The sequence below is a fragment of the Rhineura floridana genome, chromosome 15 (assembly GCF_030035675.1).
Source record: "Rhineura floridana isolate rRhiFlo1 chromosome 15, rRhiFlo1.hap2, whole genome shotgun sequence".
NCBI classification, from domain to species: domain Eukaryota; kingdom Metazoa; phylum Chordata; class Lepidosauria; order Squamata; family Rhineuridae; genus Rhineura; species Rhineura floridana.
The window spans coordinates 31,403,680-31,424,280 of record NC_084494.1 but is presented as its reverse complement, the minus strand read 5'-3'; the positions used below and the strand labels follow the sequence as shown (position 1 = coordinate 31,424,280).

The window sequence follows — 20,601 nt, the reverse complement described above, 5'->3', positions numbered from 1 at the left end:
TGGCCAGCAGATTAGCTCATCTGGAGCTACCGACTGGCCGGGCCTCTTCTCCTGTCACGCCTGGGGTGCAAATTGTGCGAGCCGGAGAGGATCCAGCCAGGCAACTCGTCCTATGGCTTGATGGCACCATCTGGTGGCCACGCCTGCCATTTGCAGATGACTGCTGCCTGGCCAACATGCACATGCGTCACACTCCGCCCTAGTGAGCGCTCGCTCTTTCTCGGAAAGGAATTTCTGATATGAAAAGTGGGCTTCGGTGCCACATGGCAAGAGCTCTGCAGGCTGGGCATGTGTGAAGTGTTCAAGAGGGAGGAGCTTCTAGAGGGCAGGACTTCTGAGTGTGTGGGGGGAGAGAGAAACCACCCTCTTTCCCATAGAACACTGAAGAGGGGGAGAGCAGGGCCTCACCGTAGCGCTGCTTCCTGGGAAAGAGAGAGAGAGAGAGAGAGAGAGAATGTGTTCATATAACTTGTATACACACAGAGAGAAGTCGTCTGTGTGTGCGTGTTGGGAGGAGGCAAACTCGGATGTACCTTTTGATTTAGAAATGGCTGAGAGAAAGGGACACCGCCCTTTTGTTAGCATTTGCCACCGGAGAGCTTATTTATTTTATTTGAAACATTTCTTAAAAGTACCTTTCATCAAAAGATTCCAGGGTGCTATCGAAAAAGTGTGGATAAAACTAATTCGCACAGCAGTAGAAATAAATCTTTAAATCTAACAAATATTTGTGACAAAATAAGACAAGAGGCTTACTGGGGGGTTTTTGGAAACCACCCTGAAGAGCAGACTAGGGCCAAGTTTGAAAAAGCGTTGAAAATGCCTGGGCAAATAGAGATCTCTATACTGTATAGCAATAATATGTTATTCCCAGTGCAAATTCTTGTCTCAGTGGCACAGAGCTGTGAGGCCCACTTTCTGATGTCTTGAAAATCCAGTTCACCCCTCCCACTCAGTTTCCCCACACTGCAACCCAGCATTGCCCACACATAGGAACTTAGCTGCCTTATACTGAGTCAGACAGTACTGTCTAGCTCAGTATTGTCTACGCTGACTGGCAGTGGCTCTCCAGGGCTTTAGACTAGCTCCTCCCAATCTTACCTGGAGTTGCTGGAGATTGCCCCTGGGACTTCTACATGCAAAGCAGATGCTCTGCCACTGAGCTATGCTCCTTCCCCTTCTCTCTTTATCTCCACAGTCATAAGGAGTAGAAACATTGTTCTACATGTAAAAAAATGATAGTAATCATGTACAGTTATTGATGTGCTGAATGCATGATGCCCATATGCTAGCAGATTGGCTAGTCCCTCCCATTACGCCTCATCCAATGGCTTTTCAGGGGTTAGGCATTTTCATGCTGTTGGGGCCTCATTCGCTCTTACCACTTATAAACACATTAAGCAGCCTTGTACCTGGTGTTGCTTGGGAAATCTGTGAAATTAAAGAATTGGTGCAGTTCAAAAAACTGGTTTGAAATGTTCAGTAAGCCATCTTGATTCAAAATGGTGTCCACTTGTATCCAAACAAAGATGAAAACCAGCTCCATGATCTCAGGAACCATCACACAAAATTTGGTTACAGTGTCTAAAGAGGTATTCCAACATTTAGCAAACAAAAACTTTCCAAAATATATAGCTGACTAAGCAGCCTCAGGTTATGCCACTTCAGTTGGTTCATCCACCTAGTCCTCTGGTTGTCATCATGGCTTTCCAAAGTCTTATACTCTAAATAGTCTTTTTCCAGCCTTTCAATCCAAGATATTTTTATCTAGAGATTTTTGGGGTCTTGTGTGTGCAAATAGGTCCTTGCATTGTGAGAACAGTTGCCTGAACCCCAGAAGCAGATGCGACGCTCCCCCTACGCACACACTGTTGAAGAGGGCCATGGATAAACGAACAGCTGCACCACCCCAGAGATGGCTGCATTGTCGCCCTGGGATTGCTTGCTTTGCTCCAGAGGCAGCTTCCATCTTGGCAGCCAGCCAGAGACAGTGGCATCCAAAACAGCTGCAAGCGATTTCCCTTGATGATGCTGTGTTTGCACAAAATCACAGAGGAGATCCCTCCCCTTGGAGCGGCCTCCCAAATCCCCAAACGCTTCTTCAGTCAGTTCTGCAGGCCAATCCCTTTTGTTTATCCTGCAGGCCGGCTGCCAGGACAGCTGGGGGAGCTTTGAGGGGTTTATTCTGAGTTTGTGTGATTTTTTTTGGTTTGTTTTGTTTGGGGGTTTTTTTGCTCTTCAACAAATACAGCAACAAGAGTTCCCCCTCTGGACTTTAAGGATATGAACCATGAAAGGAAGCACGGAGCAACCTGGACTTGGGAAAATTTCTAGGACACTTTTGTGGCAAGAACAAATGTGGCACTGATGTGGGGACGCTAGCAACAGTCAGAGATTTTGATTGTAGTGGTGCTGTCAGGGGAAGGGTGGGTGTGCTGAAGTCTGCAGAGTCGCATCCCTGCCATGTGTTGGTGAGTGAAGATTTGAGTGTTGAATCTGCCAGGATTCTGAGGATTCTTGTTCTCAGGACTTCTCACAGCCTGCATGCTCCTAGGCCAGCAATTCGAAGGAGTCCATCCTTTCACCCTGCCACTATTGTATTTCTAAAAAGTAACAAAAACATCCACATTCTTTTAAGTTTGCATTAGTAGGCAGATTGCACACTGAATACAACAAGCAGATCCATTCAGCCTGATGAGCTAGTATTGAGCAGCGGCTGAGAGACTGAGTTGGGAAGTCCCAGATCCAAATTTTATCTCTCACTTAGGCAAGCTGAAATCATAGTGCCTCAGCTGGCACCCACCCAAGATCTGCAAAGTGGAAATGATAGTACTGATATGCCTTACATGATTGTTGCGAGAGTGACTGAGATAATGTGTGTGAAGCACGTAGAACACTGAAGTACTGCATAAGTGCTGAATTATTAATAATAACAAAGAGGACAAACTTCTGACTCCTGAAATTCTCTTCTTACCTAACAGTTTCTTAACATATTTCCATTCAGTGGAACCCCCTTCCAACTTCTTGGGGAAAAAACAACAACTTTGCACTGAAGTATGCAGATTACACTTGCTTTGATTTGGATTCCTGCATTGAGCAGGGGGTTGGACTTGATGGCCTGATAGGCCCCTTCCAACTCCTATGATTCTATGATACACATGGCAATATGCAAAGTCAGTTGCCAGTCTTATTGCCGAATTTGCAATGATTCATTCCAGCAGAATGTTTTAAATGCAGGAGTTCCTACACTTCCTGCCTCCTTATTGCAGGGAAACTTGAACTGCTTCTGGCCATTTGCTAGGGGGAAGATATTTGCAGGGAGGGGGGGCGAAAAACCATCTTGAGTCTCAGGGAGGGTTCTCCTGCTTTACAGACGTTGCCTTGTTGATGTGAATCCAGGGTTGTCTCAAAGACTCTGACCACCTCATGTCCAGTTTTGCAACATGCCTACAGCTTAGGGGCCCTCCTCTCTCCTTACTGCAGACCGTACCCGACCTGAGCTTCTTCCTGATGACCAGCAGCGGAAATACTTGCAGGAGATCCAGGCTTTCCAAGAACCCGAGATTGCCCGGCAGTTGGAGGATTTCAGGTATGGACCCTGAGATCCTTGGACATTGAGGGAGGAGCAGGGAGGACTCGGTGGAAGGCAGGAAGGGCTAGGGCAGGCGTGGGGAACCTTTGGCCCTCCAAATGTGGTGGAACTACAATGCCCATCAGCCCCAGCAAGCGTGGCCAATGGCAAAGCTTTTAGGGTGCGGCTCCTAATGGCTTCCTTCTTTATTTCCTGCAGGGAGAAGAGGAAGATGGGGATGACCCCGGGGGAATCAGAGCTTTCTGAGTTGGAATGCTGTCGGACCAAGGACAAGGGGATCCGCGAGGCCAAGGAGAAGCAGCTGGCTGAGAGGCTGATGGGCAGGCTGGATGAGATGCAGTGAGTGATTGGCTCCCAATTCCTAGGACTGGTCACTGAGCCTGCCCAAGAACCAGACAATTAGTTCCTTCTACAGTTGGGCCTGCCCTGTATGCACAGTCTCTCCCCCCCCCCCCCGCCAATGCTACCGAGTGAGACACTTTCCTCCTCCTGATCTGACCTGATCCTGATTGGGAGTGGAGAGCTGGACCCCTATGGGCCACGTTTGACAGGTGAGTGGGGCCACCCACCTGTGAATCTGCCCATCTAGCGTTGTGTATGGCGCACTGCAAAGCCCCATGCACTACACTTTGCAAGCCCTGAGAGTCGGAGAGCCAGTGCGGTGTAATGGTTAGAGTGTTGGGCTATGACCTGGGAGGCCAGGGTTCAAATCCCCATTCAGCCATGAAGCTTGATGGGTGACTTTGGGCCAGTCATAGTCTCTCAGCCTTGCCTGCCTCTCAAGGTTATTGTAAGGATAAAATGAGGCGGGGGAGAGCCATGTATGCCACCTTGAGCTCCTTAGAGGAAAAGGTGACATATAAATGTAATAAATAAATAATAAAACAGCTGATTACCAGTGCTTGCAAAGCCCTTTGTAGAGGGTTTTTACATGTGCCACCAATCAGCTGATCAGTGGAGTCTGCAACCCTCACCCATTTTGGTCCAGCCACATTTTTACCTGCCCCACAGATGGGTGTGGCTTGGGTGAAACTGCCTCATAGCCCAATTCGGGAGGCCTGGGAGGCCTAATTAGACTATCAGGCCAGAGAGTCCTCACTGCTTCTGTATGCCCCAATAGCGAACACATTTCCAGAGTGTGGACCTTTAGAGGGAAGTATCAGAAGACTTGGGAGAACTCTTGAAGGTTTTTGTTCTTTTTAGAAGTCCAAAACCCTCAACAACTTTAGGGAGAAAAACCCTGAAGCTGCAATACCTCAATGAGGATGGAACATGATGTATGAGGATGGAACATGATGTGTCAGCATGGAATGCTGGCTGGCTAATTGGGGTGGTGGAGGTGGAATGAAATGGAGTATCTTGGAAAAGGGCATGGCTGGCTGGAACATGGAATAGGAGCAGTTCACGCTGCAATCCTTTGTTGCAGGTCCGACTTACGGGCCCATACGGACCACTGTCCCTTGCCTTCCTTTGTACCCATTCTTGGACTCCATCAGTGGACTGATCCATGGCTGGGAGGGGGTGGGTGGGATGGATATATCTTTCCTCTTCCATCCTGATATTATTCCAGACCTTTTTATGTCTGGTCAACAAAGCAGAATGGCCTCCCAGCCTGCTATAATCTCCCCCTTCCTATCCAGGCTCAGTGGACCTATGCAGCTTATTATTAACCATAGGCAACCCCTCCCCCTAGCTACTGGTCCCATCCAGCCTTCCCTTCGAAGAAGGGAGATAGATTTGCCCAGACGGGTGTCTCTGTCGTAGAGCAAAGGAGGCTCTGTTCTCCCTGCTCCCTTTTCCCATGGACTGAGCTTCTGGTTCTTGGCGTGCATCCCATTTGCACTGGGATCAGGGCCAAGAACTGTCCTCTGGCTCTGATCTATCATCTCTATGGATGTGGCCAAGGCAGACTGATTACAGCCTCCCCAAACCTCTCTCTCCCCCACCCCCTTCGCTGCCAAGTTTCTACCAGATAATGGAAACCAGCTGTCAGGCAGTGGGGGGAAGGAGAGCGAGCAAAATGTCCTCCACCCATCCCAGAACATTGCCTCCTGTTGCATCATCCACGCAGGGTGTATAAACTCCTTGCGCCCCCCATCCCCACCTCAGTTGCTGCATCCAACTTGATACGGCAGCCGCGTTTCAGCTGTAGGCACCTCTCAGCATCCCACATCCCAGAACATGCGTATTTGCCTTTTACCTGTTACTCTCTTACGAAGCAAAGATGGGGCTGTTGTACCGGTGAGTTTAAACCTACAAGGAGTGGGAGGGAAAGAGAGAAGATAGTTTTTGAGATACAGATGCCTCTGAGGTTACGTGGTGTGTTGGGGGGGGCAGCTTCTGCTCTGAGGATGCCAGCTTGCTCCCTTCAGTTACTGAGTGGCAAAGTGGTTAGAGAGGTGGACTGAAACCAAGGAGATCTGCATCCAAATCCTTGCTTGTCTGGCAAGCCTGCAGCATAATCTTGGCCAAGGTGCACTACCGTGGAGTCTCATCTGACTGCTAGGGTTGTTTTTGAGAGTCCCTTATAAGCCACTCTGAACATCTTAGCAGAAGCTGGGGTTACAAATGGAGTAGGTCAATAAATATGAATTTCATGAGCCGATCTCTCTCTCTCTCTCTCTCGTTGATTCCAGCCCTACTATTTCTGCCGACGAGGAAAAAAGGTATGTAAAAAGGGTTGCAGAGGTGGTTGATTTGGATGTTGGGGGGTGGGGGGGCAGGAAGATTGGAGGTCAGGGGTTTCATTTCTGCAGTGCAGGCTCGGCAGTGTTCCACACCACGCATGCACACACACACGCTGCCGGATGTGGCTTGCAGTAAATTTAGCTGTACCATTGCTCAGGAAGTGTGTGTGTGTGTGTGGCAGTGGGGGGGGTAAGGCTGTTCTTTTAACCCTTCAGGTTTTCAGCCTGATGCAAGGTACTAGCCTGTCTTAAAGACCAAAGAGGTTGCCTTATCCAGAGTCTGGCCATTTCGCCACCAGGTCCAGCAGTGTATACACAAATGGTCTTGAGCAAAAGGTCCTTTTCAGCCCTGCCTTTTTAACTGGAGGTGCTAGGGATTAAACCTGGGGCCTTTTTGCTTGCATAATTCCTTCTTTTCCATGGATCTAAAGGCCCTTCCTATGAGGGTTCTTGACGCTCCTGTTGTCTGCCTGCCTGCCTGCATCTTAGGTTTGGAAACAGAATGGGCTCCTGTTCCTTGTATCTGTTCCTCCCTCCCTCCTTGGAAAACAGACTCTAAATATGCTTTAAAGCTCCCTGCAAGCTACCTGTAACGTGTTTCCACAAGAGGCAGTGATGGCCACCTGCTTGGATGCCTTTAAAAGGGGATTCGACAAACTCATGGAGGATAAGGCTTTCAGTGGCTACTAGCCATGATGGCCATGTTATACCTCCACTGTCAGAGGCAGGATGCTTCTGAATACCAGTTGACGGAAGCCGCAGGAGGGGAGAGTGCTCTTGCACTCAGATCCTGCTTGCGATTGTCCCATGAGCATCTGATTGGCCACTGTGAGAACAGGATGCTGGACTGGATTGGCCACTGGCCTGATCCAGCAGGCTTGAGCTGTTCTTATGTAATTTTCTACTCTTGCAGGTGGGAATGGGATAATAAGTTTGTTATTTCTCTGTTTCTGCCTGCCTGGGAGTGAATGGGACAGTTGCAAGTGAATGTCTTTTAGGAAGGCTTGTCTCAGCGACTTGTGGCCCTGTGCACGCCCTCAGCATTCATGGCCATTTGCTCTAGGTATTGTGGTTAGTTCAGAAAGAGAGGGAGCGCCCTCTGCCCCTTTGCCGCCGGTCCAACCATGATTGGAACTATACCAGGGGACAATACTGTATATATGTAACACTTTGCAGAGAATTTCGATGCATTCATGGAAAAAGCTGCACTGAAACAGGTTTTCCCCTATGTATGCATATTCCCTCAGGATACCTTCTGCAAAATCGCAAGAAGTGTTACATTTGAACTGGTCATACGATACTGGTTTTCTGGTTTCGGTGTGAGAAGCTCTGTGTGTAGGCCAACCGCTGAACGCAAGGCATTGCTCTAAAGAAGGGCCATGGCAGTGACTGATGCTAAATGACCTTATTTAAAGGATGAGGGGGCAGGGCTATGCCATCAAGGTAAAAGCAAACCTGATGTACGTTTTCTAGTTAACACCATCCAAGAACCCCATTTACTAGATAATACCAACACTGAAAGTAGGCCAGCTTGCTCAGTCCCGCCTTCTGTCGAGTCTTCCCTGTATCGCACATCTCCTGCTGCTGTCTGGAACCACTCAACATCCTTTTGTGTTTTTCTTCTCCTTTCCCTCTTCTGCTTTGTTCCCTTAGTTCTGCCATTTTCACTGCCATCGTGACGTATATGAAGCATCTGGGGGTTAAGACAAAAACTGCTGATAACAAGAAGTCGAAAGCCAACTTCTTCCGTAAGAAGGTATGCAAAAATCTGATATTGGAGTGAATGTGTGGTTTTGCTCTTGTTAACTGAACGAAATCTGGTTTTTTATTTATTCTTTCTGGGCATTAGGTTTTGGATTGGTGATCATTTTGTATTTTGTGGATTTGTAAGTTGCTTTGAGGCCTCTTTTTGTGGAAAGGGATGAACAAATGTAATATATAATAATGAATAATAATGATTCTGAGTACCATCGTGGGTGGGGTGTTTCTGGCTGCCCCCTGCCTTTGGAGGACTTGTAAGAAGTGGCTGCAGGAGTGGGACTCTGAATACCATCATGGGTGTGTTGTCTGTAGGAGGAAGGCTGAAACGGTCAAATTTCCTTTTATTTTGGTTGTATTGCCAAGTGGCGCAGAGTGGTAAGCGGCGGTAATGCAGCCAAAGCTCCTGCTCACGGCCGGAGTTTGATTCCAACAGAAGGAAGAAGTCGAAACTCCAGTAAAAGGGGTCGAGGTCCACTCAGCCTTCCATCCATCCGTGGTCGGTAAAATGAGTACCCGGCATACGCTGGGGGTAAAGAAAGGCCGGGGAAGGAACTGGCAATCCCACCCCATATATACGGCCTGCCTAGTAAACATCGCAAGACGTCACCCCAAGAGTCGGAAACGACTCGCACTACAAGTGCGGGGACACCTGTACCTTTTTGCCAAGTAGTGTAATGTTGCTTGCTAACAGATGTAATGTTTTTATGTTTATAGTGTTGAAAGGGTTTTGTGTTTGCTGTGATATTTATGTTACTGTTTTATTATTGCTGTTTTATTGTTTTTGTTATTTTGAAATTGATTTTGTAATTGTTATTTACTTTGTTGTAAGCCACTCTGAGCATAATTTTTTGTGGAAAGGCGGCATACAAATAAAAAGCATGATGGTGATGAGTAAATAATAATTTGGTAGCTGCCTATAAGGCGAGACCAGGGGGGCACCTGTCCCTAGCGCCCTCCCCCAGGTGATGAACTGCCTCTGAGAACTGGGTGTAAAAAGCGGCTTGCCATGAGTCCCAGCTGTTTCTTTTCAACAACAGAGCTTCACCTTTGTGGAAATGGGACATATCTAGGAGTATATTTGGACAAGGGGAGGATTAGAAAGTTCCCTTATCCTAAGTCAGACCATTGGTGCATTTAGCTCAGTATTGTCTACACTGACTGGCAGCGACTCTCCAGGATTTCAGGCTGGGGACATTCCCAGCCTTACCTGGAGATGCTGGGGATTGAACCTGGGACCTTTATAGGTGCAAAGGAGATGCCTCGCCACTGAGCTGCAGCTCTTCCTGCAGATGTAGAGGTACATTCATCTTTCCTCTCCTTGCTTCCTGCTCATCCAGATTTCAGGGACAAAGAAACCTGAGGAGGCTCCCAAGTCAAAGAAGGGCTTCAGCATTTTGGACCCTGCACGCTGGAACCGCAGTGACTCCCACTGTAAGTACGCATTTGAGGGCAGGAGCAAAGCCTGCAGGCAAATTATGTTTTAATCCTGGTCCAGGCAGCTTCTCGCCCTGTGCTTAGCTCGGTATTCCAGCCTCCCTGATCATAACAGCCCCATTTAGCTAAGAGAAAAGAACTTTGGGTAATCCCAGAAGAAGTGAAGGCAGGCCACCAAGGTGGGTGTGTTCATTCTTGTCCCCACCCTGGACGCAAAAGGAGGCAAAGAAGTGGGGGGAATGCAGGATCAAGGCCACTGTGTGGATTGGAGGAAATGGCTTTCTCTAACTGGCACCTGAATGAACCCACAACCCTGAATGGCACACAGCCCCTCCTGTTTCACTGATCGCAAAAGGGTAAGCTGGCAAGTCTCCTCGGGGCCTGGTCACTATTTACCCCAGGGCTGACCTCCTTAGAACAGGGTCAGTTGCCTATATCTTAGCATTTTGATGACCAGAGGTTAGGTTACCTTCCAGTTAAGTTAATTAATTAATTTTTTTTACAAGCCTGCAAAACGGTCCTATTTGCATGCACCAGGCCAGTGTGAGTGGTGAGTTTGACATGCTCTCTGCCCAGAAGGATTTTTTTAAAATATACATATTATTGTTTAACGCAGGCAAGTGTGTCCTTGGGAGGGAGTTGATTTTATCCTTTTTTCCTACCCAGTTTTCCTTCTCCTCCATTTTTTCCTTCTTTTTCCTGAATTTTTTGTAGATTCTGATTACAGACAATCCAAACCAGAGGGTGAAGGTACCAGCACCCCTCCCTCCTCAAACCACCTCCCCAATAACGCATGACACCCCATGTGTCACCTTGTCCCTCTGTGGAGGGATCCACATTAAGCTAATACTCCCTACTATAACATCAGGCACTAACTTTTGTATTCATGGTTTTACATAACAGTGTCCCCTGTCTGCTCCCCCACCTCCTGATAATAATATACTACTAATACATTGCACACATTCCTATACAAACCCACCATACTCGCCCCATTATCTGACAACCTCTTGGCATGCTGTGGCTGTTCCATGAGTATCCATCTGTGTGTCTTGTCTATGGGAACTGTCTGTATTGTGTTCAGGCTGGGCGGGGGAGGAGGACCGGTGGCTTCCTTCCTTTTCTCTGGAGGCTCATGCACAAATTGTGCGCTTGCACAATTAGACACACACAGGCACACCCCTCCCAGATAATTAACTGTGCCCTTGAATAGTTGTCACCAGCGTTTAAATGGCCAGGGAAATAGTAGCAGGGAAGCTACCCAGACCTAAATGGGATCACTGCTTCTTGATCCTAGGAACATCGGAAAGCTGCCTTATGCTCAGTATTGCCGACACTGACTGGCAGTGTCTCTCCTGGGTTCCAGGCAGGGAACTCTCCCAGCCCTACCTGGAGATGCCGCTGGGGATAGAACCTGGGACCTTTTGCATGCAAAGCAGATCCTCTCCCACTGAGCCCTGGCCGTTCCCCTCAAGGGAGTACTTCTGGGGCCACAGGTTATATCGGCTAATTGCAAAGAACCACCCTTCCTGAAAGGCTTCTAAGGGCAAAAGAAAGGGAGCATCACCTGGTGACGCTCAAGGCTGCCATCCTATACCACTGACATGCATAAGACTGCACAGTTAGGCTGCAGTCATAGGAAGCTGCCTTACCCTGAGTCAGACCATGGGTCCATCTGGGTCAGTATTCTCTACACTGACTGGCAGAGGCTCTCTGGGGGTTCCGGCACGGGACCTTCCCAGCCCTACCTGGAGATGCTGGGGATTGATCCTGGGCTCCTTCTGCATGCAAGGCAGATGCTCTGCCACCGAGGCATAGCCCTTTTCCAAGGGCCAGCAACCAAAGAGGGGTGTGTGTGTGAATCTCTGCATAAGCTCTCAGAAGAGAAGTACAGGAAGCGGGCAGGCGGGAGGGCAGGGAGAAGATCCTTGCATTTAACATTATTAGAGAGCGGTGTATGCATTTACTCTGTCTCCTGACGTTTATTTCTCCTCCCATGTTTGTTTTGGTACAGCAGGCGATAAGGCCCCAGCCGTGGACAGGAAAGGAGCAAAGCTGTCTGACGGAGGCCCAGGGCGGGGCAAGGGAAGCCCTTCGGGGTCAGATCCCCCTGGAGTGTCCGTCACTGTTCACCCCCCACCTGGGGAGGGCAATGACGGAGAGCAGGGTGAGAGACAGGATGAGCCTGAGGCTGGAGTGGGAAGGGAGGGAGGGAGGGCAGGGAACTCTAAAACGGTAGAGAAGAAGGTGCTTGCATCATTTCCCCCCTCACACTGACGTCTATCCTTCTCCTGTCCTCCCTTTGCCCCCTTTAGGCTCAGACAGTCAAGTTCCAGCTGATTCTGGGGACTCCCCTGTTGCAGAGCAACCGCTGGCTGGGGAACAGCCCCCAGCTGAAGATGGCACGGAAAATGAAAGGTGAGAGGGGGGTGGGATAGTGCTGGGGCTCTTAGGGAGTATTTGGGGGGTGGGGGTGGAGGAAGGGAAAAGAGATAAGTGTATTCCACCCTCTCCACTCTTTGAATACACTTTTGTGTGCAGTTTGGTGATGCTCAAGATCCACATGCGTACGTAGACAGTTTTTCTAGGCTAGGGATGGGGAGCTGGTGGCTTTCCAGATGTTTGGGCTCCAATTCTCATCATGCCTGAGCCATGCTGGCTGGGGTTGAAACCAAAGAAATGATGAAATTTTAAAAGGGGTAGGCCTAGAAGTAGGCATTGTGAGAGCAGGGGCACAGGATATAAATTCAGAAGAGCAAAATTACCACAGGCCTAACCACAAGTGCCAAAGACACTTGAAGAGAGACACTGCTTACAAGTGCCTGTACGCTAATGCTAGGAGCCTGCGAACCAAGATGGGAGAACTGGAGTGCTTGGTCTTAGAGGAGAGCATTGATATAGTGAGCATAACCGAGACCTGGTGGAATGGAGAAAACCAGTGGGATACGGTTATCCCTGGATATAAACTATATCGGAAGGACAGGGAAGGACGTATTGGTGGCGGAGTCGCTCTATACGTGAAAGAAGGCATTGAATCCAGCAAGCTCGAAACCCCAAAAGAGGCAGACTCCTCCACAGAATCGTTGTGGGTGGTGATACCATGCCCCAGGAGGGACTTAATACTGGGAACGATCTATCGTCCCCCTGATCAAAATGCTCAGGGAGACCTGGAGATAAGATATGAAATTGAGGAAGCATCCAAACTAGGAAATGTGGTAGTAATGGGTGACTTCAACTACCCGGACATAGACTGGCTGCATATGTGTTCCAGTCATGACAAAGATGCAAAGTTTCTAGATATTCTAAATGACTATTCCCTAGACCAGTTGGTCATGGAACCGACCAGAGGGACGGCAACCCTGGACTTAATTCTCAGTGGGGACCGGGACCTGGTGCAAGATGTAAGTGTTGTTGAACCGATTGGGAGCAGTGACCACAGTGCTATTAAATTAAACATACATGTAAATGGCCAATTGCCAAGAAAATCCAACACGGTCACATTTGACTTCAAAAGAGGAAACTTCACAAAAATGAGGGGATTGGTAAAAAGAAAGCTGAAAAACAAAGTCCAGAGGGTCACATCACTCGAAAATGCTTGGAAGTTGTTTAAAAACACTATATTAGAAGCTCAACTGGAGTGCATACCGCAGACCAGAAAAGGTACCGCCAGGACCAAGAAGATGCCAGCATGGTTAACGAGCAAAGTCAAGGAAGCTCTTAAAGGCAAAAAGTCTTCCTTCAAAAAATGGAAGTCTTGTCCAAATGAAGAAAATAAAAAAGAACACAAACTCTGGCAAAAGAAATGCAAGAAGACAATAAGGGATGCTAAAAAAGAATTTGAGGAGCACATTGCTAAGAACATAAAAACCAACAACAAAAAATTCTATAAATACATTCAAAGCAGGAGACCATCTAGGGAGACAATTGGACCCTTGGATGATAAGGGAGTCAAAGGTGTACTAAAGAACGATAAGGAGATTGCAGAGAAGCTAAATGAATTCTTTGCATCTGTCTTCACAGTGGAAGATATAGGGCAGATCCCTGAACCTGAACTAACATTTGCAGGAAGGGATTCTGAGGAACTAAGACAAATAGTGGTAACGAGAGAGGAAGTTCTAAGCTTAATGGACAATATAAAAACTGACAAATCACCGGGCCCGGATGGCATCCACCCGAGAGTTCTCAAAGAACTCAAATGTGAAATTGCTGATCTGCTAACTAAAATATGTAACTTGTCCCTCGGGTCCTCCTCCGTGCCTGAGGACTGGAAAGTGGCAAATGTAACGCCAATCTTCAAAAAGGGATCCAGAGGGGATCCCGGAAATTACAGGCCAGTTAGCTTAACTTCTGTTCCTGGAAAACTGGTAGAAAGTATTATTAAAGCTAGATTAACTAAGCACATAGAAGAACAAGCCTTGCTGAAGCAGAGCCAGCATGGCTTCTGCAAGGGAAAGTCCTGTCTCAGTAACCTATTAGAATTCTTTGAGAGTGTCAACAAGCATATAGATAGAGGTGATCCAGTGGACATAGTGTACTTAGACTTTCAAAAAGCGTTTGACAAGGTACCTCACCAAAGGCTTCTGAGGAAGCTTAGCAGTCATGGAATAAGAGGAGAGGTCCTCTTGTGGATAAGAAATTGGTTAAGAAGCAGAAAGCAGAGAGTAGGAATAAACGGACAGTTCTCCCAATGGAGGGCTGTAGAAAGTGGAGTCCCTCAAGGATCGGTATTGGGACCTGTACTTTTCAACTTGTTCATTAATGACCTAGAATTAGGAGTGAGCAGTGAAGTGGCCAAGTTTGCTGACGACACTAAATTGTTCAGGGTTATTAAAACAAAAAGGGATTGCGAAGAGCTCCAAAAAGACCTCTCCAAACTGAGTGAATGGGCGGAAAAATGGCAAATGCAATTCAATATAAACAAGTGTAAAATTATGCATATTGGAGCAAAAAATCTTAATTTCACATATACGCTCATGGGGTCTGAACTGGCGGTGACCGACCAGGAGAGAGACCTCGGGGTTGTAGTGGACAGCACGATGAAAATGTCGACCCAGTGTGCGGCAGCTGTGAAAAAGGCAAATTCCATGCTAGGGATAATTAGGAAAGGTATTGAAAATAAAACAGCCGATATCATAATGCCATTGTATAAATTTATGGTGCGGCCACATTTGGAATACTGTGTACAGTTCTGGTCACCTCATCTCAAAAAGGATATTATAGAGTTGGAAAAGGTTCAGAAGAGGGCAACCAGAATGATCAAGGGGATGGAGCGACTCCCTTACGAGGAAAGGTTGCAGCATTTGGGGCTTTTTAGTTTAGAGAAAAGGCGGGTCAGAGGAGACATGATAGAAGTGTATAAAATTATGCATAGCATTGAGAAAGTGGATAGAGAAAAGTTCTTCTCCCTCTCTCATAATACTAGAACTCGTGGACATTCAAAGAAGCTGAATGTTGGAAGATTCAGGACAGACAAAAGGAAGTACTTCTTTACTCAGCGCATAGTTAAACTATGGAATTTGCTCCCACAAGATGCAGTAATGGCCACCAGCTTGGACGGCTTTAAAAGAAGATTAGACAAATTCATGGAGGACAGGGCTATCAATGGCTACTAGCCGTGATGGCTGTGCTCTGCCACCCTAGTCAGAGGCAGCATGTTTCTGAAAACCAGTTGCCGGAAGCCTCAGGAGGGGAGAGTGTTCTTGCACTCGGGTCCTGCTTGCGGGCTTCCCCCAGGCACCTGGTAGGCCACTGTGAGAACAGGATGCTGGACTAGATGGGCCACTGGCCTGATCCAGCAGGCTCTTCTTATGTTCTTATGTTCTTATCATGGGAGTTGGAGTCCAGCACCATCTAGAGGGCCTGTTCTAGACAATTTAATCTGGAATAAAAAGATAGGATCTTGTAAATGTACCTGTTGTTACATGGGTACTTGGTGCTTCCCTTGTCAATTATTTCAGGGAGTAGCATTCCTTTACCCTCTCATCCTCGTTCTCTGGTCTTGGTATCTAAAGAGGTGTTTTTTTAAAAAAACACCTTCCATAGCTCTTTTTTTAATAAAAACAAGGATAGAATTCCTTCCTTCCTTTTCTCTCTCTCTCTTCTCTTTCTCTCCTTTCAGTGTTAACCAAATCACCCTTCTATATTCTGTTCTTCCCTTCTAGAAGGCGAAAAAGGTTGGTGGCATCCTCACACATACACTCCCCTCACCCTTTGCATGAATTTCTTCCTCAGGGAAAGACACACAAACAGAGTTAAGTATTACCTTCTATCCATCAGAGCTGTCTGGTGAAACGATTCCCTCTCTCTCCAAATAGATGCTTGCAAAATGGCACCATATATATGATATTTGGGGAGGCGTGCGGGGTGGAATGCTAATTGGCTTGGTGCCCCCACAGTGGTGAACTGGGGTTAGTGCAGCAGCTTCCAGCTTCTGGGCCCTCTTCCCTGACTCCTGTAATGCACCCATTTTGAGTGTTATTAATAATAATAATAATAATAATAAATTTATTATTATTATTATTATTATTATTAATTTCTTCGTCGCCTATCTGGCCAATGGCCACTCTAGGCGACTTACAAAATTGTTAAAATACAATTGATAAAATACAGTAATACAATATAAAAACAATACATCTGCAGCAGCAATATTAAAACTGGGCAGGAGGCATTACAGTTATAACAATTAACCCTCCCCGGGTACCCCGAAGGCCTGCTGAAAGAGCCAGGTCTTTAAGGCTTTCCGAAACACATTTAGGGAAGAGGCGTGCTGGAGATCTTGTTGGCTGGGTGGGGAGGGCTGGGGTGTCAGGCCTTACAGAAAAAGCAGGGTTCCTTTTGAGGTTGTACCCCCTTTCGGGACTACACCTGTTCTCTGAGGCTCTATCAGGCCTTTGCATGGTGGCATGGGAGATTCATCCTGCCTGCCCAGAGTGTCTGTCCTGATGCATGGATCTCTTACTGGTTCTGGGATTCTCATTTTTTCCCTTTCTCTTCCCTTCTCTTTCCACTGCTGCATGTGCTAATGTCTCCACTGCCACCCCTCACCTTGCTTGGCTCGTGTGCTTATTGATTGTGATCCCCGCCATTTCCTTTCGTATTGGTGTACGGTGCCAACCTTCCATGGCTCTTTGCCCCGCCTCCTTGTCTACTGTGATTGGTCTGTGGCCCTCCTGCGTTCCGTGGCTTATTTCACCTCCATTCGTCTCCCAATTTGGCTTGTCAAAACCCAACATTCCCCACTGCCCCTCGCTGCCTCCGATTGGTCTGCATCGTGTTGTGTATGTGGCCTGAATCCACCCACCCCTTGCCAGGCTGACAGGAAAGCTGGGCCGCTCAGAGAGCCTGCGGGTTTACGAGCGGAAGCGGTCTCAGCGCGGCTCAGCCAAGGGCAAGCAGCCACGCTCGCGAAGTGATGTGGACATCGAGGCTGCTGCCCGTGCCAATGAGATGGAGGAGAAGCAGTCCCTAGAACAGGCTCGGCAGAACCAGGGGAGTCGCAAGTAGGTGAAGAGACGTCCCCTCTGGGTAGCCCCAACGAGGGATGGAAATGGACCAGCTGCACAAGGAGCCTTCGCAAACTATCCAGTTCAGAGGGAACTAGTCTACTGCCATTTCTCTCTCGCTTTGCCCTGGTGCCAAGATGGGAAGAAGCACCTGTCTTATAATTCCTCTTATTGAGCTATAGGCAATAGTTCTTAAGTTTTTGTTTTTGTTTTTTTTGTGGACCACTTGAAAATTGATGGGGGCTTTCAGTGGACCATTTAAACTTTTTTGTCCAACAAACCAAAGCACTTGCATATATTGTAATAATAGTTTTTTGGGTTTTTTAAAATGTTGACGTCATGGACAAAACCTGCTCTGTACTGTGAAAATCTTGGACCATAGCCTTGTTTGCCTGTTCAGTTATTTGCTCCAGTCAAATAACCTCGATTTCTGCTCTCAGAAAAAAATAATAATCAAGTACAGGGCCACAAGCTTTCCATGGACCACCTGCAATAGAGCTCACGGACCACTGGTAGTCCACAGACCACAATTTGTGAACCTCTGAGCTGGGGAATAGGAAGGATGCAACCTTTTGAAATAATCACTCTAGCCAACTATTTCTTCTGCCCAGGAGGACCAAAATAGTTCTAAGCAGCATGTCTTGTAGTGAATTCTTTAAGCTGGTCCAGTGGTAAAATGTCAGGGAGAAAATTTTCATAAAAATTAAAATGCTTTTGGTAAATTGAAAGTGTCTATGGAAAATATGAATAGCAATTACTTGGATGATGGGATTTATTTAGTGGGAAGGAAGGGGCTGACAAGAAAAGGACCTGCAGTGAATTCTTCCTCATCACCTTGACAATTTTTTAACTTCTGGGAAGGAGCAAAACAGTTGCTAAGAGACTTGGACCCAGTGGGATAGGTCATGAAAGATATATATATATATATACACAGATATGTACACACATGCACACGCACAAAATATAATACAAGTATAATAAGAGATTTAAAACATATATAAAAGTTGTACCCTTCTTCACTCTGCTATTTTGTAGCTTCTTGGCAGGAGAAATCAGAATGGAGAATCTTCTATAGCAGCCATTTTGGGATAGAGCTACACTGGAAATTTAGAACAGGGTTGCACAGGTGTAACCGTTGTGACTTCTCCCGAGGAACTGTGGGAATTGTAGTTTTGTGAGAATTAGAAATGCCAGAGTCCTTTTGGGATGGGCCCATGAAAACAACCTATTTTGCTTTCCTCACTATCTGTGTGTTTCTCTCTTGTTGACCCATACAGTCTGGAACCAGGAGGGGCAGGGGGAGGGGAGCCCCCGCCGTCCTTTCTGCTTCCCCAGTCTGAGGAGACTGAGCCGCGCGTTTCGGAATTGGAGCTGGAACCGCCAAACTGGCGGGAGCTCGTCCCCCCCGACACCCTCCTCAGGCTGAAGAAAAGTGAAGTGAAGCGGCAAGAAGTGATCAATGGTATGTGACACGCTCTCATCCCCGGATTACCCACTTCAGAAAAACATGGGGTGTTTGGGGCCTGTGAAAATTAACAGGTGACAGAAAGAGTGGGGTGGAATTGAGCTTAAAGGACGCATGTCCTTCAGATCCTTTTTCTTTTTTCCAAGCTGTGAAGGGGCAGTCTTGTTCAGCACCTGTGGCAGGGATGAGGAGCCTGCGGGCTGTCTAAGTGCTGTTGAACTGCCAGCTCCCATCTTCCCTGACCATTGGCCATGTTCTGTGGGCTGATGGGAGTTGGAACCCAACAACATCTGGAGATCCACAGGTTCCCCATCCCTGGTCTGAGGGATCTGATGGCAGGAAGGGAATATAGGAAGCTCTTTTATACCGAGTCAAACCACTGGTCCCATCTGGCTCAGCATTGTCTGTGCTGACTGACAGTGGCTCTCCAGAGTTCCTAGAGATGCTGGGGATTGAACCTGGGAACTTCTGCATGCAAGGCAGATGCTTTGCCTTTGAGCTACCGCACTTCCCCAAAGGGAAGAAGGGAGACAGAGAACCTCAGGCCCAAGGGCCGAATGTGGCCCTCAAGGCCCCTTAATCTGACCCTTGGGGCTCTCCCTAGGCCATACACCTTCCTGAGCCGCATGCTTTACCAGCCCTACTTTGCACCCAGCTTGAGGGCTTTTGCCTGGTTAGCCTGTGTCCTTGAACGCTGATAATGCTTCCTGCTTGCGTGGATGGAGGACTGAGGGAGATGTGTGCGAGTGGGGAAAAAACCCGAGCCCATATTCCTTACTCTGCCCAGGCTGAAAAAGCCTGCCACTCCTCCTCTATAGAGATAGGCCTGTCCTGACTTTCCTCTCTGCCTTTTCTCCTGTAGAGCTGTTCATCACAGAACATGCCCACCTACGAATGCTCCGGGTGCTGCTGGAGGTCTTCTACCAACCTCTGCTGACCGAGGGGTTCTTTGGGGAGAGGGACTTGGTGAACATCTTCCCCAGCCTGGAGGACTTGGTCGATGAACACAGTGAGAGCTTGGGAGAAGAAGGGGTGATGAGGATGGCAACATAACCAAAAAAGCATGCATGCCAGATTTATTTGCCTGGAATAATGGTTCTGTATTCCTTGGTTCTGTATTTCAACCGTGAGCATACCCTAGAGTTTCCACACAATCCTACCCATACTCATTCATTGGGTGCCACCTTTTAAACTATCCTTTAGCACCTTGTGATTACAAAAAAAATCATTCAGTGCACTGAAAAGTATCACCATGTACACGCACATACACCTTTTTCTGTCAGTACTCGCAAGTATGGAGTTTCTCTTTCTCTGTCTCCCCCCCACACACACACACGGTTGTCATGGGCATAAAAAAGAGTTGATGATACTTTGTACCAGTGAGTACTGTCACAAAAAAAGCTCTCTCTCTTTCTGTGTGCATTTGTGTGTATATAAAATTATTTATTCAGTGGCTTCTGTTCCTTTAACACCTGTCTGATCATCAGAAATATAGTAGGTGAAGCTATTGCCCACCCATTTTATCTCCATGCCTGGGGGAGCTTTACTTACTAAATTTCTATGTCGTAGGCCACTGTTATACCTCAACAGCAGAACCAGATTTTTTTTTCTTTAAAAATGGCAAGATGAAGTGGTGACTCGTCTGCATTAAATGTTCTGAGAGAACTGATGTTGGCCCAAATGTGGAGAGGGGGCATAGCAGAACCAGAGAGGAGGTCATGTTGCCATGGCAACAGAGGCCTTGCTATCCAGGCCTGGCTGTTCATAGCAGGCCATGATTTAGGTTGGCTTTCACCAACCTATTCCAGATGTTTTTGGCTACAACTTTAGCCCCAACCAGACAGCTGGCCAAGGCTGATGAGGAGTTGTAGTCCAAAACATCTGGAGGGCATCAGGTTAATGAAGGCTGATTTAGGCTTACTGTCTCTGAGGAAGCGCTTCTCTGCTACAGAATTCTTGAAGAAAAGGGCACCATTTTGTTGGTAGGAGTGCTGAGTTCTGGGATGAAGCAGGTTAGACAAGGTGGGGGTTTAGTAGCCTACCTCAGGTGTCTGAATGAGGAATGAACAAGTGAGGAAGGGTCATGGAGCCTGTAGGGAAGTTGTCATGGTATTTTTGCTTCCTCATCAGTGCCATCTCTCTCTCTCTGTCCATCTCTCCTCA

At 47.4% G+C, this 20,601-nt stretch overlaps 1 protein-coding gene across 5 annotated transcripts in view; it reads left to right on the top strand.

Annotated features, from left to right (window-relative positions):
* ARHGEF1 (Rho guanine nucleotide exchange factor 1) overlaps nt 1-20,601 on the top strand; it is a 57,475-nt gene that overhangs the window by 18,936 nt on the left and 17,938 nt on the right. For 2 of the 5 annotated variants that reach the window (XM_061597900.1, XM_061597901.1), the window contains exons 7-17: nt 3,484-3,589; nt 3,791-3,931; nt 6,229-6,258; nt 7,933-8,035; nt 9,378-9,471; nt 10,189-10,224; nt 11,486-11,638; nt 11,787-11,889; nt 16,782-16,970; nt 18,251-18,435; nt 19,301-19,447. In XM_061597900.1, the coding sequence (XP_061453884.1) occupies nt 3,484-3,589; nt 3,791-3,931; nt 6,229-6,258; nt 7,933-8,035; nt 9,378-9,471; nt 10,189-10,224; nt 11,486-11,638; nt 11,787-11,889; nt 16,782-16,970; nt 18,251-18,435; nt 19,301-19,447 (1,287 nt within the window). Of the gene's footprint in view, nt 1-3,483; nt 3,590-3,790; nt 3,932-5,696; nt 5,834-6,228; nt 6,259-7,932; nt 8,036-9,377; nt 9,472-10,188; nt 10,225-11,485; nt 11,639-11,786; nt 11,890-16,781; nt 16,971-18,250; nt 18,436-19,300; nt 19,448-20,601 lie in introns of those variants that run through there. The other 3 variants (XM_061597902.1, XM_061597903.1, XM_061597904.1) reach the window with 3 other exon arrangements.